Consider the following 25,761-nt stretch of genomic DNA (forward strand, 5'->3'; position numbering starts at 1 on the left):
AGATACAAATTCTCTGTTATGCAATTGTGCTGCAGGTGGCAGCAGAATACTTTCTCTGGCAAATTGATATATTTCCCCCTCCAAATATTAAACCATCCAGCTTTAAGAATAAAAAACACAAGACAAACTTTTAAACTGTTCTTATGAATCAAATATCACTGTGTAGATTTACAAGTCCCCTAAAACATACCGTAGTCCTATACTGATGTTTTATTTTGTCTGTTTCTTTCTTGTCCTTCATTGCCTATGTATATCACAATAAACCACAGCTTATGCGTTCCTTACTATTTTATGTACCATGGAATAACTGGGATATATCTATATAGGAATTCAAATATTTGACCTAATTTGTTATGAAGAAGTATGCATTCAAAAAAAATATTAAGGATATAAGGGTAGATGGTAGCCTGTTGTGTAATTGCCGCCATAAAAAGTAAAGGAGTTCATAAGTAATGCCGTGTTATATTGGTTGTAAATGAAAGTTAGCAGTGTCTGAGACTTCTTTCAAAATTGTGTACATATTAAATATAGAAGTTAAAGAAACGTGTAACATTAGGGCTGGGAGAGAGCCTGGAGATAATTAAGTTCTTCTTCTTCCTAGGGCAGCTGTTTGCCATCCTTCCCATTTTTGTCTTATTTGTGGATTTGATTATCATATCTTCCATGCTTCATCCACGTCATCACAAATAGAATAGAGCAGAGTAGAGTAGAATAGAATGATAACTTTATTGTCACTTTGAATGTACAGTAATAGACATATGTTAAAATGAAATTTCGTGGCATACAGCTCTCAAATGGTCACACCTTCAATATGCACTACATAAACATGACAAAATAAAGAAATAAATAAATACAAAATTATGTATATACCCACATATATTATATGACACAGAAAAACAACACAGTTTAGTTCGGATTTATACATGTACATGGCAAGGAAAACGAACCTTACGAGTTTACCAGACAGTTGGCATAGGGAACAAAGCTGTTACAGAATCTGGTAGTCCTACTAGAAATACTTCGAAACCTCCTCCCAGAGGGGAATAACAAAACCAGACTGTAAAAAGGGTATGTGGGTTCTCTAACAATGCTTTGAGCTCTAAGCACTTAGCGCTTATGGGGCTATAACTGAGCCTTTGATATGTCATCCAACCTTTTCCTTCTGTTTCTCTGGTGATATTGACATGTAATTGTTTAGTCAGTTCTGTATCTGGCTAGTTGTAGCATAATCTAGCTACATTTTGCTATCTTCTCTATTGTATTAGGATCCCATAGGAGAGTTTGTTGAATTCTTTACTGAAATCATGGTATATTATTCCAGTTGGATTCTCATGGCCAACTAATTGGCTACCTACCAGAAATAAATGAGAGGGGGGCAGGAGGAAGGGAGAGAGAGATCAGCTTGGTTTTGCATGACTTATTCATGTTAAAACTATGCTGACTCCTTCCAAATAAAATATTCTTATGTGTTTCCATCTGGGTGAATGATAGTACATTAGATACATTAGAATGGTAGTACATTAGATACTACCTTCAGAACTCTACTTTGATTTTAATGGATTAGGTTCTAAAAATCTATATTGAAATGTATTCTATAAAAGAAGGCCAAGAGAAACTGGATATATTCTGTAATAACTGAGATTGAAGTTTCCAGAAGGATAGATTTTAGTAGCAGAGCGATAAACAGAGGTGTAACACCTAAAGGCTAGGTGAAAAATAAAGGAAAAAACCTGAATCAATTCCATTATGACACCATATAATAAGGAAAACGTCAATATTTCTCTGTTTATGTGAACATCTAACCAAGTATACAAGTATTGTGAGATTTTCAGCACTATATTTTGGAATGTTAAATGATTAACTTGGCAAATGGTACAATTTGTATTTTCTGACAAGGTTCACTACTTGCAAAGGCTTCTCTGATGTTGTTTCCTCATTTTAATTGAGAAGTGTACTGCAGAGAAATTTCATAATAATTATTCATTTTCAGAGAATTAAATACAATATTTAGGATCTCACTGCCCCTCTGGTTAAATATATTAATACTCATTGATATATTGTATATTAAGTAATAGTGATACTACATTGTTTTTATTCCTTTGCATACAGGAAAAGTATCTTCACAGATGCAGAGACAATGAAATGAAGGATTCTTCATTTTTATTTTTAGAATAACTAAATTGTACTTTTTGCTTTTTTGTAAGTAAAAATGAAATTAGGAATTTTGGAGCTGGGCAGTATTGAAATATACTGTATGTAATAAATAATTTTTCTTCAATGTGACTTTAAAGTCAAATGAAAACAAATTATTTCAATATTAATATAGTTATTTGATTTGTTAAATGTGATCTTAAGCCTTCTCCTCATTAAATTTTTATAAGGCAGCTACAGTTTCATCACCAAAGTTTAGTTGATTTGTTTTAGCTTTTTTTTTTACTTTATGTAAGCATAAAAGTCATAACCAAACATAGCTGGTGTCAAAAAGGTCTAATAGAGTTAATCCTGATTAGTATTTGGGTAGGAGAGCACTAGGAAATCCTGTGACAATAGACTAAATAGGAAAGCAAAAGAGACACCTTGGAAGAAGGCAGTGGCAAATTACTTCGATGTTGTTGTCAAAACAATATGGACAAATCCATAGATATTCTGTCCCCAGAAATCAAATTCAGTACAAGGAAATCTTCTCTTAATCATAGAGCCAAAATTAGGACACTTTTAAAAGAGAATATACATAGGTTAGGATTGAACTGTGAAGTCCTTAGTACTCTCTGAGGTGATTGCTTGTGGACAGGCTTATCCAAATAAGTAGTATCATCAATGCTAGTGGTGCTATTACCAATGGGAATTTATATCTATATTACTTCAAATTCAGAACAAAATAGTTCCAATTATTGAAATGTTACATGTTGGCTCTGTCCCAATAAAACAAAATTTGAAATGGTTCCATTGTTTGCTCTACTTTTTTTTTGGAAAAAAAATAAGTTACCTTCTTGACTGATTTATTTTTTGTAAGTTGATTAGCAATAGCAAGTAATAGTCAGATTATTTCCTCATTGTACCACTAAACAAGATCAAACTACATCTAGCTTGTGGCTTGCTTGCTGTTTTTTGTTTGTTTGTTTATTTATTCATTAGTTATCCAAGCAAGTCCATAAAAAAAGCAGTATATTGTGTATTCTCTATATCAGGGGGGTAGTCAACCTTTTTATACTACCGCCCACTTTTGTATCTCTGTTAGTAGTAAAATTTTCTAACCGCCCACCGGTTCCACAGTAATGGTGATTTATAAAGTGTATCGTCATCTGCGCATGCCTCTCGCACATCGTGGATTGGGTTGGGGGGGGCGCTGGCTACCAGCTCTGCTTGTCTGTTACAGCTGGGTGGTGTAGGGGGAGATGCATGAGCTATTCTGGGATGAGGCTGTTTTGTTTGCGGTCGCACTATAGCGCCATTTAGTTTCACTTCCATAACGTGAACTAAACTTATGCGCGGGCGATATAAATAGTATATTTTCAGAAATTTAAATTGTCATGGGGGATTTTATGAAAACCTAATGAAAAGTTTTTAAATAATGGTATGAAATTTTTTTAAAAAGTCAATTAAATAAAAAAAAGGAAAGTGCTTCAGTATCGGACAAAACCCCTACCGCCCACCATGAAAGCTGGAACGTCCACTAGTGGGCAGTAGGGACCAGGTTGACTACCACTACTCTGTATTAATGATCTGACTTGCCTCTCTTCTGTAATTTTAAAAATGCTGCAAATGAATAATAGTAATATAAACAAATATAACTATTTCCCCAAGCTCTGTATACCATTGAGGTGTACAGTGCACAATAGTACAGATGGTCCTTGCTTACTAATCGCTTGTTACAGCAGCTGCTGAAAAAGGAGATTTACGACAGGTCCTCAAAGTTGCAGCCATCATAGTGTCCCCACAGTCATGTAATTGCAATTCAAGTCCTTGGTAATTGAATTTTATGATAATTACCGCATCCCACGATCATATGATCAACATTTGTGACCTTTGCAGCTAACTTCCAACAAGCAAAGTCAGTGGGGAAGCTGACGGGAAGTTGTAGGTCGTGGTTGTATGACATCATGCTTAATGACCACAGTGTTGCACTTAAAGTCCACAATCAGCATTGACATTATAAATCAGTGTGGACATATAACATTTCATTTAACAACTGTGTCACTTAGCAATGGATTGCCAGGTGCAAACTTTAGTCAATGGAAGACTACCTATATTTTTATATAAGGCAAAGCAAAAGTTTTTGCTGCTTTAAATACAACTGCAGATTAACAAGACACAAGAACACACAGTGTAAAAGTTCAGGTAAACAGTTCAGGAAAACAAGCCATGCTGTTCACTTTATAACTTAAACCTCAGCAGCCTTAATAGCACTTGCTATTTTCAATGACAAATTTTAAAAACAAGAGTAACTTAGCCAGCCAAGTGGGCAGATGGCTGCAAGCAGTTGTGTATCTGTTTGGAAACATTAGCAGAATAGATTTTTATTGTAGCTCTTTAACTCTGAGCCAAGTGCTTAACGATAACTGCTTTTTCCTAATATTCCTCGTGCCCATTTCACCTTACCCGGTGTCAGCCAGTTATAAGTGGAGCCAGTCAATCTTTGCTGACTGGCTAGCATGAAAGTTTAAACCAAATTGAAAACTGCCATGCAAAACTTCAATTGGAATACTTAGAACAGACAGGACCACTCAGAACAAAACTGTTTTAAAAAGCCAATATTTGTTGAAAGATTAAAACCAGACCCTTGGAATACCTATGATTTGTGTTAAAATCTGAAACTTTTTAATAAATTAATAAATTTAATTTATTAGTAGTGGAATGCAAACTTATAAACTATTTTGTCTGTGGAAAATGCAGACACGATTACCTCACGTTTTTGCTTCCTTTTCTATTTTGAGTCTTGTAAATCTTTTCTTTATTAAAGGAGTAATCTGATATACTGTTATTTATTTGGATAACATTAAAGAAATTGCCATGTTTTTCTCCATTTTCCATCATTTACAAGAGGAATTGATTGATTGTTTTAGATGAACGCAAAGTTATTTTAATCAGAAGTAAATATTTTAACTTGTTAAGTCTTGTTAAGTTCCTGATTACTAATAAAGCTCAATTATGACCCTGATCTGATTTAAATTTATTAGAATTGAATAGAAGAATAGAATATACGTTTTTTTATTGGCCAAGTGTGATTGGACATACAAGGAATTTGTCTAGATAGGTAAAGAGGTGAATGCTCCATTTTCCTTCTCTGCTTTGCGTCCCTCTGCCAAAACCAAACTTTCAAGGGGAAACCACCTTCTTAGGAGGTTCAAACCCGGAAATGGTGATTAAAGGATTTCCCAAAATAAATAGGATCGTTTGTCATTATCCCTGTGTTCCTTTTTGATGATAGAATTAACATTGTCATAATTAGCCAAATCACAGTCTGCTATTTACTTATAGCCATTGTTGTGTCTTATGTTTTGAGGTTACTGTAATCAGTGTTGTTACTGTGAATTTTAAACAAAGCAGATTAGGTTGAAAAATGGGGATATATGTCTGTGTTAGGCGAGTTTGCTGAATAAATGCATATATTTGACTATATTAAGTGTATAAAATTGGGACCTAGGCATGGTAACTTTGATTTCATTTTGTTATGGATCATTGAAGGCTTTTGTTCTTTCTGAGTGCTTTGCAAATAGAGCAAAACTAGCAATCTCTTTTCCGTGTTCTGTTGTAAAAGCCCTTGAATGCATTATGTAACATAGTCTGTAATTCTAAGGCCACAGTCCTACATGAGTTTACCAGCTATATTCAGATAATAACTTCCGAGTAGAAATGCAACAGTGCTATAGACCCTATATGAGCTTTCAGACTTGATGTCTTACTTCCAGAGCTAGGTGGACATGTTAATTGTTTAGTTTTGAACTGTTCTGTCTACTAAATTGCCTGAGAGATTTGAACATGTAAACTCCATTATTCTAACTTCTTATGTGCCACAATGATGGAGTTGTTGCTGTTCCCTTTAATGTTATAGAAAAGAAGTATCTCTTGGCAGTCCTGTGGTAGTTAATAGTTACTTTTGCTCAAAAGGGTAAGACTAGTGTTGGAATAGAATAGAATAGAATAGAATAGAATAGAATAGAATAGAATAGAATAGAATAGAATAGAATAGAATAGAATAGAATAGAACATCATTGTCAGTTTAAATGTACACTAATCAGCATACATTAAAATGAAATTTCATTGCATTCAGCTCTTAAAGGATAATCATTATGCATATACCCACATACACACACATTACTAAAGCACAGGAATCAGTCTGCTAGTAAAAATATTTATTCTGTTGTTTGCAGCTATGAGCAATAACTCACATAAATGGCTGTGTGAGAAAATAAAAACAAATCCATGTGTATTTATTAGGTTCTGCTACTGAATAATAAAGACATGACAAACAAAAACAGAGCTACTATTAAGAGAAAATATAATCAACTATAAAGCAGAAAAACAGATACTTGTATGCAATAAGATGTTATAGTTTAAATAGTTTTGTGTTAAACTTCATTTATTTAATATTTTTAAAAAAGAACATTAAGTCAATAAAAACTATGACATCTCCTTTATATCAAGCAAAAGTCCATGTTGTTTTCTTTGTAATAGTACAGCAAATGTCTCCTCAGATATATTTTTTACTTCTCAGTCTTGTTTATAGCTCTGGGATTTCACTGGGCATAGTATTAGACATATTAGACTGGGACTCTTAAGCTCCACCTAAAAGGGTGCATTGACACTCCTTACAGAGAGGATCTGTATATATATAGCATAAACCTAGACGGAAGGGGCAACAACCTTTCCCAGAAATATTACATTCCATTATTTTTATTCACTTCCCACCCAAGCCTTTGCATTTGTGGACAATGAGCACATGTAGGCATCATTGGGTTAAGGATGAATATTTCAGTTCTGGACTTTGTCCCCCCCCCCTTTTTTTTTTTCTTGTTGATACCTTCCTTTTCTTTCCTAGCTAGTGTCTTTTTGAATACCAGGAAGAAAGAACTTATTAATAATATACATATTCTTAATATACGATGGACTATCAAAGTGATTCTTCCTTGACATTTGCAGAGGAGCGGAAGCATTGGTGGGTTGAAGAAACATTACAGATAGACCTGAGTTAGATCATTTGTTCAGCAAACCTGTGCCCAACCCGCACCCCTTTCTGCAGCCTCTCTACACTGGCACACACCCTGTACCCTCTTTCCCTGGACTTTTTTGAGCTCACAGGTCACTGTAGCACCCCACTGCCCCAACTTGTATGTGGTCTGTGCTGGGTCCCTACTCTATGCGTGTCCCTCACATTCTACCTAGGATTCTTTACACTTCTTTCTTAACAACCTATGTATCTGTTATTACAACAACAACCAGTACTGCCTAAGTTGTCATTGCTAAGCAATATGGTCACATGACATCACGTTTTACAACCACATTCCTTAGCAAGAAATATTCTGGTCCAAATTGTACTTGTAACTAGAGCAGGAGTCCCAACTCCCGGTCCATGCACTGACATTGATCTGCAACATGCCAGCAACTGGTCCACGCAAACAAGTGAACCCCATCTGATGCAGGAAGCGTGCAAAACCTCCAGTCCAAAAATGAAAGGAAAAACCTTTCTCCATGGAACCAGTCCCTGGTGTCCAAGGTTGGGGGCCATTTAACTAGAGGACTACCTATAATGGTAAAGTGTTTGTTTTAAATCATTTTTAATCTTTCACATTAGGGTTTTTCTTTAAATCTTCAAACTTAACCCGGTTATGCCAAAATATAAGGTTCCCTTCTATTTTCTTTTTTTCTTTTTCAGGCCAGCCCTCCAGATCTCTACATTGAAAGATTTAACATAGCACTTGGGCAGTATATGGGAGCATTACAGAGCATTGTGCCTCTTTTCATATATATGGTAAGTTATTACAAATAACTTATGAAAAGATGTACCTAGATGTTAGTTATTACTAGTTATCCAAATCAGCAACTATGTTCTCATGTAATATTTATTGTAAGTCAAGAAAGAGATTGATAAACAGTTTTTCTAACTTCCTCTATTTATTTCAGTTCTTTCGTCCCCACCCACTAAATGGTTAATACTAGTTTCCATTTATTTGGAAGGTGATGGTCCTAGGACACATTTGTAGCTGTTACAAGGAATCTCCAATGGTTAATCCTCCTCTGGCTTTCCAAAATATTGTTGGAATAATCAATCTAGTCTTCTGCAGAGTAACTTCATTCTACTAAACCATTAGCTTTACTCAGGTTGATTTATACCAGAGAAATCATGGTTTTATGCCATTGTATATTACATGTCGGTTTCTCTAGTTTGTGTGTGTAGTTTAGAAGATCAGATAAAGTTGCCATTGAGCAAGGCAAATATGTATGCATATGTAAGCATACATGTACATGCTGCTCCTAGTGCAAAATATGTAGAAATACATTGGGGGTAGGATTGAAACAATTGTGGCATTAAAGCGTTATATAGCTGAGTTTATTTTCCAATAACAGAAATTATTATGTATCCTTCAGATCAAGAAAATTACAATAAAAACTTAGATGGTCATTAGTTGATTAACAGATTGTGTCAAGAAAGTATTAGAGAAAAGGAAGTCTTCCTGAGGAAGAAATGTAGGAAGATCAAATGGGAATAATTCCTCAAGCAGGCATGGAAAACCTGAAGCTTTGCAGCATGGTAGTCAACCTGGGGAGTGAGTTGGATGGCCATATAAATGATCTTAAATAAATAAATTCTATGATGGATACTTTCATACTTCGTTGGCCAATCTCAAAAGTTGTAGTTAGGCGATTACTGCCCTCCATATGGTTTATGTGCTGAAAGATTCCATTTGTTCACTTAAATTGTAGGCATGCGGTGATATTTTTAGTAAAATACCATCAGTATGATGCCATACAGGTTTAGTTTTTGTTTTCAGCTAATGAAGAGAATCATTCCCAAGATTAAATAGTTGACAGACTGAGGAACAATATGAAATTCAGTCTAACCATGAAACTGGTGCTTGATTTCTCTAAAAACACGACCAATTTTTTCTGGGCGTTAATATGTTTTTGTTAAAACAGTTTAATTTCCTTAGGGAAATGTTTTTGTTACTAGTTTTTCCACATAGTATATCTATCATCTACCTAAGATAAGTGCCTTGTTATCCTACTGAAGGGCAGTGTATGGCGAGTTTAGATGTCAATTCAAAATACGATGGGATCCTATAAGCTGCTGCTTTGACAATTGGTTCATAGCCTTACAGGCCCAATTAAATTGACACTACTGACCTTTAAAGGCCTTCTACAGTTTAAGGGCGGATACTTAAAGATGAATTACATTGATATAAGCCTGATTGTTGTAGTGAGATTATCAGAGGCCATTCTGAGTGTCAGAGTGTGATGAATGGCATCTGAGAAGAGGCTTTTTGTGCCTGAGATAAAAGTGATGAAATAATTGGATTAGTGATTTGAGCAAAGGCGGCAGAACCAGCAGAAGTAAAAATCTATTCTCAGTCTTATTCTTCAATGTGCTGCTGAAAAATAATAAGTTGATTTAGCTAATCACTACAATGTTGCTCATCCCTGGAGTTCTAGGAGGAGGGAACTTATTGAGTGAAGTGGGACGGTTTCAAGCTCAATGGACAAGTCTGTGTCATATTTTGTGCATAAAATTATTTTTGTTAGATCCAGCGTAAGCATTCTTGGATGTATATTAAGGCCAGAGAAAAGAAATGTATTACATTAATTCTGTACTTAATGCATTTTTGAATCCACTCAAAGTATTTGATTGGTAGTTGGTTACTTGGAAAATAATCTGTGCTCATCTCACCCTTCCTGTGTTTTCAGGTCAGCATTGACATGTCTGCATGTTGTTGTTAAATTGTATAACTGTGATGGCCCTAATTTCTGTCTTTTTATCGCAAAACAGAGATGCTTTGATATTCAGAGTTAATGCTTGATCATTAGCTTTACTGGATACTTTTCATTTTCTGTTTTCAACTTAATTTATTATATTTATTTTTTTATTATATATGCTGTGTTATTGCATGGTGCTGTAAAGCTAGGAAAGGTTTTCTTTTTTAAAGTAGGGTAAAAATTCTTCTAATGAAATAAAAGCTACAGACCTTAGATAGCTCAGTGAAAGCATATCTTCATGAAAAGAAATGCTGCCAGACAGAACAAGACATTCTACAATTAGTTCAAGGATTTAAAAGAACTTTGTGTTATGTTGAGATTTGAAAATGTTATTTCAGAAATAGGCTAGGATAACACTGAAATTTTGCTAACTTTCCATCTTTGTAACATCACATGAACATTCACATGAACATTGTGTTCCCCCCCCCTTCCTTTCCAGTCTTTGAATCGATGGCCCACATAGGTAGTAGTGAATAGTCTGGAAATACTAAATATCTGTGATTACATATTTACCCTGAAAAAGCAGCAAGGGGGTGAAGAAAGTTTCTAAATCATTAGACAAATTGTTTTCTAGACTCTCAAGGTCTTTTGATATTTGAAAATTCAATAGACCACCAATAAGATGTTTGCAGTAACTTTTACAAAATCATACCATAATTATAAACATTTATTAATCCAGAAATCTAGAGCTGCACAAGTCTTTGTTTTGGAAGTGGTTTTTGAAGACACTGCTATAGAAGAAGCCCTAGATTTTTCTTCTATGACTAGTAGAAAAACATAGAGGATAGCAGCGTGACGACAGAATATCATGCCTACCTAGAATTATTTGTTCATAAAAAAACCATTAAATGTATGGTTCACTTGATAAATTAGATGATTGGGAGGAAGCAATAAACCTGTTATGTCTAGAACTGACAGGTTTTGTAAAGGGAATAATAATATAATATTGCTCTAAAGGCTGTAATTCAAAAATATACTAATAGGTATTAAAACAACAACTTTGTGTTGCATTTATGGCATTTGATGCCTTTCTCAGGATATTTCCATGACCTTTCTTAGGATGGAAGTCTGGCTACTCTTAATCCCTGTTAAAATCTACTTTGCATTGTTAAGGCACTACAAGAAATTAGCTTCTAATACCAAACTCTGCTTCTTGCATTACAGGTATTCCCTCATTTTATAACCGCAATAGAATCCAGAATTTTGGTAGTAAATCACTGTGATATTAAGCAAGACTCTCATATTACTTCCTTACTCACTGACCATAATGCCCACTCTCCCAATTGTATTTGTTAATTGATCACCTAGGAGAGTGGTCACCAACTGGTGGTCCGTAAGAAAATTTTGGTGGTCTGCAGAAAACATTGCATGTTGCATTTTTTTATATTGCACTAAATCAGGGATCCTCAAACTATGGCCCCTGGGTCAGATACGTGCAATGAAAACTTGTGTTGCTGCAGAGAGTCTCTCTCTTTTTGTGTGGGTCAGAAGTGGGCAGAAATTCTGACTTGGGGTCTGCTTCAGCCTCCTTGTACAGGGCTTTGGACAAAGACTGGAGAAAAGCGCCCTGATAACAAAGACCCAGAGGGCCTCGTTCCAGTGGGACTGAATCATGGCCTGGAACTGGCTGACCATCTCAGCCTACTGAGCCTACAGGTGCCGATACCTGGCTTTGCACTCCCACAGGCTTTCCCTCTGCTTGGAAAGCCTATGCTCGTAGTCCCCATTGAGGAGGCTGAGCTTCCTTCTTGATCAGATCAAATTTGAACTGAGCCAGCTGTTTTGCCAACTCTTTCTCATGGTGGCTACTTAGCTCCAACAACTGCTCCCTAAGGAGCCCAGGTGGGCAGGCGAAGAGTGGCTGGGAGGGGAGTGGCGAGTAGAGGACAGAGAGTTGTCCCTTGACGCAAGTGACATCGAGTTGGCATGCCCACCCAGTCACATGACCAGCTAGCCACGCCCACCCAGACGGTCATTAGGCAGATCATATTAGTGGTCTGCGGGATTTAAAATTATGAATTTAGTGGTTCCTGAGGTCCAAAAGTGTGGTGACCCCTGACCTAGGGGATTAAGGAACTTGGGGATGAGGGAGGCCTTGGGAGACCCAGTGCCAATCGGCACACAGAAATCTGCCACAAGCCCAGCAGCTAGTTAGGCCAAGCTGCAGAAGGGTCTCCTCCCTCTCCCCTCCTCCCCTCCTGAAAGGCCTGATCTTCTCCCTGTCCCACCACATCTGGAAGAACTCAGCTAAATCCAGTAGCATGCAGGCCTTCTCCCTCCCTCCTGCCACTCCCAAGAGTCCTGGGCCCATCATGGAAGGCCTTAGCATATATCCCACTTTTTAACATTAGAAAATCCTCATTCCCTTAGATCAGCAGTACGTATCGTATTAGAACCTGGGATATCTTGTCTCAGGAATGTTTATTCCCTATTAAAGTTGATTAATTATGGGGAATACGGAAATTAGATAGAAATGAAAATGGAACAGACTGCCTGGAACGTTTAGCAGCTGTGTAAAATCACATTTAGTTGCATGCAGTGGTGGGATTCTACCAGTTCGGAGCAGTTTGCCCAAACCCGTAGTTCCCACTTCCTGCTGAGGGCGAACCAGTTCTCTGTTGCTGTGAAAGTGGGCCCGCCCCAGGGTTATACTAACCTTTATTTCTGCTTCTGAAGCCCAGCTGATCAGGAGCAGCAGATTGAATTGGCCCTCCTCAGCTGTTTTCCTTGCTCCTTTCCTTATTTGCAACATGGAAATTCAATTTTATGGAAACTGCACACATGCACAGCGAACTGGTTGTTCAACCAGTAGGATCCCATCCCTGGTTGCATGTCTCACTTTTTATTTCTGATAAAGGAAGAAGACTAGTTTATTGTGCCCATTTCCTTAAAAAAATTATAGCAATTGCATTTTTTTCCTGGGATTTCCCTAACTGAAGACTCCCCAGAACAACTCCTTACAAAAACACATGGAATTTGAATATGATTCAGTTATTCTATGTACAAGCACAAAGGATCAAAAAGTATCATAAAGCATTACTTTTAATAGCAACCTTGAATAGCTTTAGAGGGTTAGAAATGTTAGCCTTTTGGTTTTTTTCCTTCTTCACCAGTCTACTTGTTGATTAGGAGATACAAGAGGTGGTGAAAAGGTTCAACATTTATCTTCATTTTAGAAGCTGTGGTGCTCCTTGTCTCTAGACTTCTGTTGAGCTGCATTTAATTGTGCTCTTTTGTAGAGGAGAAAAGAATGATATTAAGAAACAGCAGTTCTATAGAACAGCAGGAGACAAGTCTTGAGAAAGAATTGACTGCCTTCTATACTTGTTCTTAGATTGGCATTAAACAATTGCTTCACACACCATATGTGATTCCTGTGCTAAAGAAAAACAAAATAGGTAGAAAGAAAAGGTTGCTTTTGAACTGTGTGGCTTACTTTATCGGCTTCAGCCACATAAAGTAAAATTCCATTAGCATTTTAATTGTTACAAATTATTGGGAACTTTGTACTTAGGACCTTAATACAATAAAAGATAATAATAATAGAAGTTTAAAAAAAGGTAAGCGGCAGATTTGTGATTGCAGGAACTAGGTTTGTCTAGTCCAAGAAAGAGAAGGACAATACCATTCCAGTACTTGAGGGACTGTTACAGAGAAAAGAAGGTCCACCTATTCTCCAAAACACCTGAAGGGCTGGACAAAAAGTAATAGGTGTAAGATTATTAAAGAAAGATCCAACTTAGAATTAAGGCTTGCCTCCAGAAGTTGTGGCTGTTCCTTCACTGGAGGTTTTCAAGAAGTTGGACAACCATTTGTCTGGAATGATATAAAGTCTCCTGTTTGAGCAGGGGGTTGGACTACAACCAAATAAATAATCCTGGTCTGTCAGTCTCTTCAGAGAGTAGCAGTAGTACAATCCTTATACTGCTCAAGCTCTTGAATATCTAGGCTTCTGCCTTTTAAACAATGATGAATTGATTTGAAGAGTTGATAATGAAGTTAGGTTCCAGTCTAACATTCATATTGACATAAAATGGCTGGGTTCATTTACCTCACTAACCTATAATATAGGATGCACCATTCATTTTACTCATAAATTTGTCCTGCCAGGTAAGGTCTACTTAAATATGTTTATGTTCCTGCATTAAGACTTACAGTTCTTCCTGTTTAATGCTCATATCCTGTGCATTTGATGGTCATATTGGGTCTCTTTTAAGTTCAGTAGTGGATGCATCCACACTCTGTGTAAGGCTACCAGTCCCACTACTTTGTATCACAATATTTTTGAGCTCTATTCCCTTTGTAGCATTGATGAAGATCATAATTATAAAGGTCAGGCTGGCATATCAAATGAATTTAGAATTTACTTTCAACTTTTTTTCTTCCTAACTGGACTCACTGTATTATTTGTTTTTTGTACATAAACAAATGATTTGGATTATGAGAAGTGCAAAGCAGAAAGTAGTCTGTAACAGTACTTTTATATTGCTGTCATTTAAAAAGATTTTATTTTTTTCCCCTCAGAATAAATTTTACATAGAAACCAAGCTTAACCGAGATTTAAGAAATGATCTTATAAAACTGTTTACGGAACATGTTGCAGAAAAGCACATTTACAGCCTGATGCGTAAGTCTAAAGTTTGAGATGATTCATTTTTTAATATAATAATAAACTGCTGAATCATTAGTCGGATAATGACAAAAATGAAAAGTATCTTAACACTAACTAGTTACTAGCCTGTCAAGAATTTAATTTTAATAGTATTAAAATGCCAGATTATAGCTGTTGGGTTGTTGGGGAAAATTGCATTGAAATTGAGTACCTGTTTAGTTAAATAAAAGAATTTTCTGAACCAGAGGTATGCAGGTAGTCCTCAGTTTATGATCACAATTGAGCTCAAAATTTCTGTTGTTAAGGGAGTCCCCTTCTTTACGATCTTTCTTACCAGAATTGTTAAGTGAATCATTGCAGTTGTTAAATTAGTAATCTGGTTGTTAAGCAAATCTGGTTTCCCCATTGACTCTGCTTATCAGAAGATCACAAAAGGTGATCACTTGTCCCCAAGACACTGTAACCATCATAATAAATAATGTCATTTGCCAAGGGTTCCAATTTTGATCTCTGACCATGAGGATACTGCAGTGGTCATAAGTGTGAAAAATGGTCATAAGTCTCTTTTTTCAGTGCCATTGTATCTTTAAATGATCACTAAATAAATGGTTGTAAATTGAGGACTATTTGAAATATATATTTCTTTGGTAGCATATTCTATTACAACCTTATTGTAATATTATTAATATTCTATTACAGTATAGCTGTCTTCAATTATCTTTGCTTTTGCTATAAGTGCTATTAGTTTCTTAAGATACCAGTGCTGACATTGGTTAGACTGCCACAATTTCTGCCAGGGGATCTATTGAGCAACAAAATAAGAAAACTTGTGTGCCAAACTTAGCCTTTGCTGAATGAATTTATCTTGCAATTGGACCTCATTGTGGTAATCCCATTGTTAACATCACATCTTCTTAAAGTAAGGTAAAGGTAAAGGTTCCCCTCGCACATATGTGCTAGTCGTTGCCGACTCTAGGGGGCAGTGCTCATCTCCATTTCAAAGCTGAAGAGCCAGCGCTGTCCGAAGATGTCTCCGTGGTCATGTGGCCGGCATGACTCAACGCCAAAGGCGCATGGAACACTGTTACCTTCCCACCAAAGGTGGTCCCTATTTTTTCTACTTGCATTTTTACATGCTTTCGAAACTGCTAGGTTAGCAGAAGCTGGGACAAATAATGGGAGCTCACCCCGTTACATGGCAGCACTAGGGATTCGAACCGCTGAGCTGCCGACCTTTCAATCGACAAACTCAACGTCCTAGCCCCTGAGCCACTGCGTCCCTTCTTCTTAAAGTAGAGGTTGGACACTTCTTAAAGTAGAGGTGTCCAACTCAAGGCCCACAGGCCGGATCCGGCCACAGGGTGCTTAGATCTGACCCATGGAGCCACCCTGGAAATAGCGAAGGACCGCCCTGCGGTGCCCCTGCCAGCAAAAACGGAACTCTGTTTTCGCTAGCAGAGGGCTGCAAGAGGATCCCCCAGCTCTGCCCGGGCTACCGCAGGTGCTCCCTGACAAGAGTGATGTCAAGTTGGCCACATCCACCCTGGCCATGCCTACCCTGGCCATGGCCCTCTGGCCCCCCAAGGTCAAACACAACCCTGATGCGAACCCTAATGAAATCAAGTTTGACAACCCTGTCTTAAAGCTTTCAGTCTGACAAGATTGATTTTAAGTCTTTAAGGTATTCCAGATCAGGAACCAAACCCAAGAGTATTACTGTAGTATTACCTTTATCGTAAAGTTATATAACTGCATCTTGTAAATCTGAAACCGCTTCCCCCTTCCTCCACTTTTAGCTTCCAGAGTACTAGGGGGAGTCACTTATGATATACTATCCCCATTCCTGCTTTGGACTTAGGTTTCTTTCATCAAACCGTGGTCTAGACTGCAGCTCTCCCTCCTGTCTTTCAAGATTATTCTCACAGCCCATTTATGCAGCAGAACAATTGTAGTCCTTCTCATTATTCATATGTAGATCATTTTAATTATTAAGCTAGCTAAACAGAAGATGCATTGCATATATTTATATTCAAGGAAGCAACATTGATTTTCATAGTTACTAAAAGAAAGGTTACATTTCAAGTTGGGAGAGCAATTTAGCATTTAGAAAGGTTACCTTTCTTTTAGTAACTATGAAAACCAATGTTGCTTCCTTGAATGCTGAATAAACTATAGGCATTGCCATTGAAGCAGCAGGTTACTGTTTTCACCGTTTATGGCTGCATCTTCTATATTCAACTAATACTTATTTAAATCATTATCAGTGTTATTTTAACATTACTGATGTTGGCAGTGCTTTTATAACATTTAGGGTTAGAAAGTAATTGCTAAAAATGAAAAATTAATTTCATACAATTGACTTTGTTATGATGGAGTTATTTAAAATTGCAGGAACAGAAATAATACCTTCTCTATGAAGAAAAGCTAGCAGAATTTTAGTTTAATTATATACCTCATTTGCATATGGTACTAAGACATAATGTGGTGTGGATTTTTTTGTAAACATATTCATTTTCAATTTATTTAGTTTAGAAATAAACTGAGGCACAAGGGGCAATTTAAAATCCTGATGCAATCTTTATTATCTGGTTCTGTGCCCACTTGTTCTGAGTAATGGTAAAAGAAAAAAATATTTAAATAAGTCAGGATTATAGCATTTTTCTTATAGTGGTTTCTGAGCTTGATTGTTACTTGTAGAGTTTCATTAACTATAAGGTAACATAATCAGTGCTAGATGATATACAGAAGTTTGTCCTGCCAGTATTGGTGAAGGCTATAATTTAACTTTAACTTTGTGTGGTTTAATTTAACTTCTAATTCTTATTTCTGTAGGGTAAGAAGCCTTAATCACTTAGTTAATAAATTCTTAAATTGTGAAATTAATAAGTGCAAGATGTTTTATTCGTATCTGGCCACAGTGCAGTAATTGGAAATTTATCTAGTGCATGAATTTATTAGCCATAATAGTTAAATATAACTTCATATTGTATGTTAAGAATCTATAGTTAAACAGAACTTCATATTATATGTTTCTTGCCTCTATTCTTGAAATCTTAAAAGTTTGTTTTTAATGCCTTTTTAAGCATCCATCTGGCTTAGCCAAGGCCATTAATCTATAACTTGTGTTCTGTCTTCATTGTTGTTTACACACATAAGTAAGATAACTTGTAAAGGATGAAAGCAAAGGATTGCAGAAAGCTGAGAATCTATGAATTATTATTTTGTGTTCTCAGCTGACCTTCAACAGTTCTTTCATTTTTCATACATATTTTAAAAATAACTTGAAATCAGTCTTCTGATGTGATATTAATACAGTTACTTGATTTTTAAAAATATATTTAGCCACCTGACTTTAAAATGACGAAATAACTATTTGGTATATTTAAAATAACTGGGGGAAATGAAGCACTTTTAATACATGAAACTACTAGCAAATAATTTATAGTTCATGCACTTTTTATTCCTAAAAACATCTGTAGGCCAGCATTAGCTGCTACTGACTCTACAATCATATCTCTTTATAAGCAACGCATAGTAGGAGCTGAAGCAGAATTTTAGTTTCAACCTTTAGGTTTTCAAATTGAAGTGTTAATGCTTCTTAAAATTTTATCACAGTCTGTTAAATTGTTGACATACCCAAATATATAGTATGTCTAAAATCAAATATCTCTGTTGAAATAAGATGCATATTTATTTATTTATTTATTTTGTCGAGTACGTATTAGATAATATATATAAGCATGAACTGAATACATAAAATGAATACAATTAAAGGGAACAATTAGGACAGGGACGTAATTAGGACATAATATAAATAAAAATCCAGACAGAAATATATATGCAGCCTTTTCTTCATGGACTTTTTCCTTCAGAGCACCTGTAAATGAGATCTTTATTTACTGTAATGACTCATTTATAAGAAATATAACTGATTTTATCATATCAGGTTATCTTCACATATCATAGTAGAGAGCCATTTTGGTCTAGTGGTTAAAGCACTAAGCTAGAAATCAGGAAATTGAGTTGCGGTCCCACCTTAGACATGAAACCTGGCTGGGTGATCATGAGCCAATAACTCTTTCTTAGTTATGGTATCAGGCTCGAGCAACAAGTCAGTAGGTCGATCCTGTTGTAAACAATGAATAAGCACTTGGTTGATTTCCTCCCCCCCAAAACAACAACAACAACAACAACCCACCACAAGCAGATCCTTCACTTGTGGGAAAATGCTGGGAGGAAAAAGAAAAAAGAAAAAGTTTATATTCATGTAACAAAATCCAACCTTTACAGAGATTAGCTTGCCCATATTTAACAAATAAATTCTACCATGGGTAGAGAAGAAAAGGAACCACAGTTGATATTTGATAAAATGCCTAGAGGATTATTTTTATCATAAATTTGGTTTTAGATATTCAGTTGCATGAAAATACAATTTTGCATAGAGATATATAGAGATTTTACAATTTTATGTAGAGATTTTACAAAGATTTTACAATTTTATGTAGAGATTTTACAAAGATTGTCTTAGGGTCTAACAAAAGGAAATTCACAAAGAGGGAATTCCTTGCTGAATTTTCTCATCCTATTTACAGATAGTCCTCGCTTAACAACCAGGGGACTGTAATCTCAACTGTTAAGCCAAGCAGTCATTAAGTGAGATGCCAATGTGACTCTTTTGCTCAATGAGCACAATCCTGGCACTTCCAGTTACAGTTGTTAAGCAATCTCCCAAGCCACTATCCAAAAGAGTTGCTTGCTGAAGAATTTTACCCTTTCACTCTCAAACTTTCCTGTAGGTCATCAAAGGACTTCAGCTCCCCTCAATGCCCAGAAGGGAAGTCGCTTGTGGGACTGTAGGAGTGGAGCTGAAATCTTCAAGATTTCCTTTCTCCTACACTTGTAATCTTTCTTGCTAACTTCCCTGTTAGAGGCGGTGGTGAGACCCCTCCTCAAGAAGCCTTCCCTGGACCCAGCTGTTTTAGGGAATTACCAGCCAGTCTCCAATCTTCGCTTCACGGCGAAGGTTGTAGAGAGTGTGGTGGCATGTCAGCTACCCCAGTACCTGGATGAAGCTGTCTATCTAGACCCGTTCCAGTCTGGCTTCCGGGCCGGATACAGTACGGAGACAGCTTTGGTCGCACTGGTGGATGATCTCTGGAGGGCCAGGGATAAGGGTTACTCCTCTGTCCTGGTCCTATTAGACCTCTCAGCGGCTTTTGATACCATCGACCATGGTATCCTGCTGCGCCGGTTGGAAGAGCTGGCACCGTTTATCAGTGGTTCTCCTACCTCTCTGACCGGACGCAGACGGTGTTGACAGGGGGGCAGAGATCGACTCCAAGGTGCCTCATGTGGGGTGCCGCAGGGGTCGATTCTCCTACCCCTCCTGTTCAACATCTGTATGAAGCCGCTGGGTGAGATCATCAGTGGCTTTGGGGTGAGATACCAACTGTACGCTGATGACACTCAGCTGTACTTTTCCACCCCGGGCCACCCCAGTGAAGCTGTCGAAGTGCTGTCCTGGTGTTTGGAAGCCGTACGGGTCTGGATGGGGAGAAACAGGCTCAAACTTAATCCCTCCAAGACGGAGTGGCTGTGGATGCCGGCACCTCGGTACAGTCAGCTGCAGATGCGGCTGTCTGTCGGGGGTGAGTCATTGGCCCCGATGGAGAAGGTACGCAACTTGAGCGTGCTCCTGGATGATCGGTTGTCCTTTGAAGATCATTTGGCGACCGTCTCCAGGAGAGTTTTTTATCAGGTTCGCCTGATCCGCCAGTTGCGCCCCTTCCTGGACCGGGATGCCTTATGCACGGTCACTCACGCTCTCGTGACCTCTCGCCTGGACTACTGCAATGCTCTCTACATGGGGCTCCCCTTGAAGAGCACCCGGAGACTTCAGCTAGTTCAGAATGCGGCTGCGCGGGTTATTGAGGGAGTGGTTCGGAGCTCCCACGTAACACCTATCCTGCGCAGACTGCACTGGCTACCTGTTGTTTTCCGGGTGCGCTTCAAGGTATTGGTTACCACCTTTAAAGCGCTCCATGGCTTAGGACCGGGCTATCTACGGGACCGTCTACTGCCGGCTTCTATCTCCCATCGTCCGGGGCATTCCCACAGAGAGGGACTCCTCAGGGTGCCGTCAGCCAAACAGTGTCGACTGGCGGCCCCCAGGGGGAGGGCCTTCTCTGTGGGGGCTCCGACCCTGTGGAACGAACTTCCCCTCGGACTCCGATTACTACCTGACCTTAGGACCTTTCGCCGCGAACTTAAAACCTATTTATTTCGTATGGCTGGACTAGCTTGATTTTTATCTTTAAATTTTAATTGAATTCGATGGGTTTTTAAATTTTTGTAATTTTATGGGGGTGTAAGTTATTTTAATATTTGGGCTAATTTAAATCAGTTTTTTAAGGGTTGTTTTAATTATTGTGTATATCTGTATTTTATCTGCCTGTTCACCGCCCTGAGTCCTTTGGGAGAAGGGCGGTATACAAATTAAAATATTCAAAAATATTCAATATTCCTGTTGACTTTCTGGGGAAGCAGGCCTAGAAGAATGCAAATTGCAATCACATGATCGTGGGACTCTTGGCAAGTAGATGAAATGTGTTAGGTCACCATAGAGGGTGGACATTAATGATGGCTAGAAGTGCTTAACAGACCATTAATCATCCTTTTCTAGCATCATTAAACTTTTGGACAGTTTTTAAAATAACTGGTCATAAGTAGAGGGCTATCTGTACTTAATGGAAAATGAGAAAAGTGATTTAAACTTTTTCATTTGTTTGCATTTATAATTATTAAGATGTCGTCAGAAGACATGAATTCTGCATTCATATTGAAAACACACCGAAAAGAAAAGGAATAACTTGCAGATGTTTTGACATTTGCATGAGATCTTTCTGGATTTCTCTTACCATTTTAAAAACTTGCTTTCCCCAGTGCTTTAACTTCTTATAAAAAATTCTCCTTTAAGATTTAAGAAGAATAAATTCATTTGGGTAGCCTAGAATAACAATGCATTCCATACATTCGTGTTATAAAAATCAATATTTAAAGTAAAATTAATTTGCAAATGAGTGTATTTTCTCCTTTCAGCTTTACTTCTAGAAGCTCAGTCCACACCTTTTTGGATAAACCCTTCCACAATGGCAAACATTGTCAAAGGATTATACATGCTTAGGCCAGGTAAATGATCTTTTTGAATATTTGTTCATTTTTATCAAATGACCTTGTCAAAAGCTACATATAATAAATTCCTTGAAGAGATCATATACACATATAAGAAACAAATCCAACTCCTACATTAGAACCATATCAAGATAAGATACTTCACCATACAAGTTTTAATAAATTCTGCATCAATTTGTGGTAGTGTTTTATTTATCATGTATTTGATATATTTGTTCCATCAATTTGGAACAAATATATACAACTGTTGTCTTGTTCTCAAAAAGAGAGATTGAGTAATCTTAAACATTTATTAAAGGTGATATTTTATAGCATTCTCATTTGTATGCAGCACCATAGATTTGATTTTTTTTTGTTTAAAATGGTGATATAAATAAGAATTCGAACTTAACCCCGTTAAATCCCTTAAGTATTGTTTTTCTCATTAGCTATTGCTTTCCATTTCTACACAGAATGGGTTCAGATGGCACCAGCTTTATTTTCTAAATTTATTCCAAACATCCTTCCTCCTGCTGTAGAATCTGAGCTTGAGGAATATGCTGCTCAGGACCAGAAACTTCAACAAGAACTTATTCAAGAGGGATTTTCCAGGTAATTATGCCAACTTTTCCAATGTCTTTGTTTGGTGATCTGTAAATTATGCAAATAAATTTGTGTATCACATAGTTCTTGGTTGTTTTCAACTATTTTAATGGCTATTTTGTATTGAATGTTTAACTTTTATTTTAATTGTGTTCCCTGCCCAGAGATACATGCAAGTAAAATGGGCAACTATATAAATTCAATAAAATAAATAAATAAACTAGCGCAACATACCATTTGAATGCCTTAGAAAATATTGCTCGGGTAAAACATTTTCCAACGGTAAGGTCTGCTTCTTGATAACTTAAAAATTCAGTGAATTAACTTTCGTGAAAGGAGGACACCTAGTGTAGAAAATGCAGGTCCACATCATTTGTTCTCCTTTAAAGATCTAGCTGTACACAAAAGGATGGTGTCATGGGTATTTCTTCTTTCCAACTTTGAATGCTCAGAAGTTGGGGGGAAGAAAGAGCAGTAGAAATAGTTTCAATGCACTCAGTTGAAAAACTGAAGGAGGTTATACAGCATCCATACTCTTCCGTAAACTGTGTACTTGAATCCCTTCCAGATCTTCACTAATACTGTAGTGAATACTCTTGTTGTCTAGTAAAAATAGGTATGCAATTACATCCGGATGTGTGCATTTGACATACCTGCTTCCCAATCCCCGCCTAATAGCAACTACAAAGACTATATGCTTAAACTTTTTCTTCTGTAGAATGGTCCTTGTAAGAAAGCTAGTTAGACTGCACTGATAGTACATAAAATGAATAAACTATGCTATTACTTCTTATGCTAAAATCTATATATTGCTAAAATTCTCACCATGAGTTTTACATGGCTAAAATGGTGCATCATAGAGCAACAGTTTTCAAACCAAGGTACCTCAGATGAGCTAACTTACAAAAGGTGTCCAAAGTCTAGGACTCATGAACCCCAATGGAATTCCAACAAATTTGGGGAAGTTGTTGTGTTTCAATGCAATTGGTTGCTGCTGCACTGCTGGGCTGCTGCTGCAATCATGTGGATTCGTTTTCAACATTCTGTGACAGTTTCCCAGCCAGTCTCACAATCCTTTGTTCCCTACCCAACCCAGCAGCAGCACTTCCCTGAATGCTGGAAAGGAGAAGGGGAAGAGGAAGAGAAAGGAAAGGAGGGGAGATTTCTGATGCTCCTTGTCAGATTCCAACAAAGGCACTCAGTGGGAAGGTGGCAGAAACTTGGAAGTTGTTCCTGCTTTTTTCCACTGCTCTTGATCATTGTTTCTATCTGTTTAGGGTAAGGAAATACCCATCTCTCCGGGCACGTCAGCCATCGCCCATTGTTCTTCCGGGTTCTGGTGCACACATGCATGCAGGCCGGCTGGTCTTTGCATGCGCGGGAGTGTCGGAAACCAGAAGATCAGCTCCCCAGCACACACACATGGGAGCGCCAGAAAAGGAAGAGCAGTTCCCTGGTGCGTATGCATCACCTGGTCTTCCGGTTTCTGGCATGCATGCATGCAAGAAGACCAACTGGCCGGCATGCATGCATACACCAGAAACCGGAAACAGGGAGCTGCTCTTCTGGTTTCCGGAGCTCCCGTGCTTGCAAAGTCAGCTGGCCTGCGTGCATGTGTGCACCGGAACCCGGAAAAGCAACGGGTGAGGGCTGGTGTGCTCGGAGAGATAGCTCTACGTGCCACTTCTGGCATACATGCCATAGGTTCGCCATCACGGGACTAGACTGTTAATTAGCACATGATAATAGATTCATATTATGCGCATGTTAAAATATCTACATTAGTTTTCATTTGATTTCTAACCATAATTCAGCATAGTCTTTTTAAACTTTTAAATCCTAAGGGGCTAAGTTTCTAAATGTGGCTTTAGTTTTGGCAAGAGAAATCCTCTAGTTTTGGGGTCGTTGGGGCACACAGTGATGGGTTTTCTTCTATATTACTGCTAAACTATTGGAACACGCATGCCAGAACACTTCCTTAGAAATTGTTATTTATTCCCACTTCAGCAAGAACTGATTACTTGAACTGAGCATTATTTTAGCTTTTTTCTGGTCTCAAATATTATTTATTATCTTTATGTTGCTTTTTATTCATCTTAAATGACCTAGATATCAGAAAGTAGGCCAACATTGAATGAATGGATAAATAAGTACAGTAAAAACACATTTGTCCGGCTTCCTTTTTTTAGAGGTGACCAGTCACGTAAGCGAGCTGGAGAAGAATTAACCTATAGTAAGTAACTTAAACTACTAGTCTCTTTAATTATGGATGATACTATATAGTAACACGTGTGAACCTTTTTCACTGACAGGATGTTCAGATTTCTTCCAAAATCCTCCCAACACTTTTTAAGGAACCCCCGCAAGGTCCCTACAGATCCACAGAATACAGTTTGAAAAGCTGTATTGTCTAAGCACATAATAGTACATTATTGAAATGATTAAAAACTTATTACATGTATTCTAAATCTATTGACTATTTGATGACTAAAAATACTTGCTTTTTATGAAGATCATGTTTATCTGAAATACAACAATAATGAATGAATAGTGTCTATTAGTGGCCAGGTCAGTGTTCCATCAGACTGTTCTGGTATCTGCTGCAATATGGGTGGTATTGGATGCTTGTAAAATTTCCTTTAATTTGAATTAAACTTCTTGATACTTTCTGAATCCTTTTATGACCCCATTTAGGTGGGGTTTTTTTTGTTTTTTTACAAAAATACAAAAAATGGTTTGCCAATGTTTTCCCTTTAGGTGGTTATTTGCTTTTCAATCTAACCTATAGAACAGGAATTCCTTGATGGTTCTCCATACCCAAATTTGAACCAGCCGTGCTTAGCTTGCAAACTCACACAAATTCAGCCAGGTGTTGTTGCTGCCTGGTGAGAGATTTGTGATACACTGGATAACTATATACCATTTCTGAGTTTCTGTTTCTTGGGCCCCTAGTATGGGTAGTTCTCGACTTACACCTCACTGTAGCCCCTGATTTCTGTTGTTAAGTGAGATGTTCATTAAGTGAGTTTTGCTGCATTTTACGACCTTTCTTGCCCACGGTTGTTAAATGAATCACTGCCGTTGGTAAGTTTATAACCCGGCTGTTCAGTGAATCTGGCTTTCCCCTTGACTTTGCTTGTCAGTAGGTCACAAAAGATGATCACATGACCCCAGGATCCTGCAACAGTCATAAAAGGTGAGTTGATTGCCCAGCATCTGAAGTTTGATCACACAATTATCGGGGTGCTGGCAAAGGTTGTAACTGTGAAAAAACGGTCATAAGTCACTTTTTTTCAGTGCCGTTGTAACTTTGAATGGTCACTAAACTTACTGTTGTAAGTCGAGGACTACCTATATTCTTAGTAAAAGATGAAGGGGAGGGGCATTTTTTTTTAAAAGAACTGTAA

The 25,761-nt window shown here is 37.4% G+C and overlaps 1 protein-coding gene across 3 annotated transcripts in view; it reads left to right on the top strand.

Annotated features, from left to right (window-relative positions):
• CACUL1 (CDK2 associated cullin domain 1) overlaps positions 1 to 25,761 on the top strand; it is a 41,566-nt gene that overhangs the window by 11,767 nt on the left and 4,038 nt on the right. Inside the window, exons 4-9 of one of the 3 annotated variants that reach the window (XM_058188064.1) lie at positions 7,874 to 7,969; positions 14,494 to 14,596; positions 21,680 to 21,769; positions 22,225 to 22,363; positions 24,544 to 24,587; positions 25,498 to 25,550. In XM_058188064.1, coding sequence (XP_058044047.1) covers positions 7,874 to 7,969; positions 14,494 to 14,596; positions 21,680 to 21,769; positions 22,225 to 22,363; positions 24,544 to 24,587; positions 25,498 to 25,514 — 489 coding nt within the window. In that variant the 3' untranslated portion in view covers positions 25,515 to 25,550. The remainder of the gene's footprint in view (positions 1 to 7,873; positions 7,970 to 14,493; positions 14,597 to 21,679; positions 21,770 to 22,224; positions 22,364 to 24,543; positions 24,588 to 25,497; positions 25,551 to 25,761) is intronic. The other 2 variants (XM_058188065.1, XM_058188062.1) reach the window with 2 other exon arrangements.

This window comes from Ahaetulla prasina, chromosome 6, assembly GCF_028640845.1.
Source record: "Ahaetulla prasina isolate Xishuangbanna chromosome 6, ASM2864084v1, whole genome shotgun sequence".
NCBI lineage: Eukaryota > Metazoa > Chordata > Lepidosauria > Squamata > Colubridae > Ahaetulla > Ahaetulla prasina.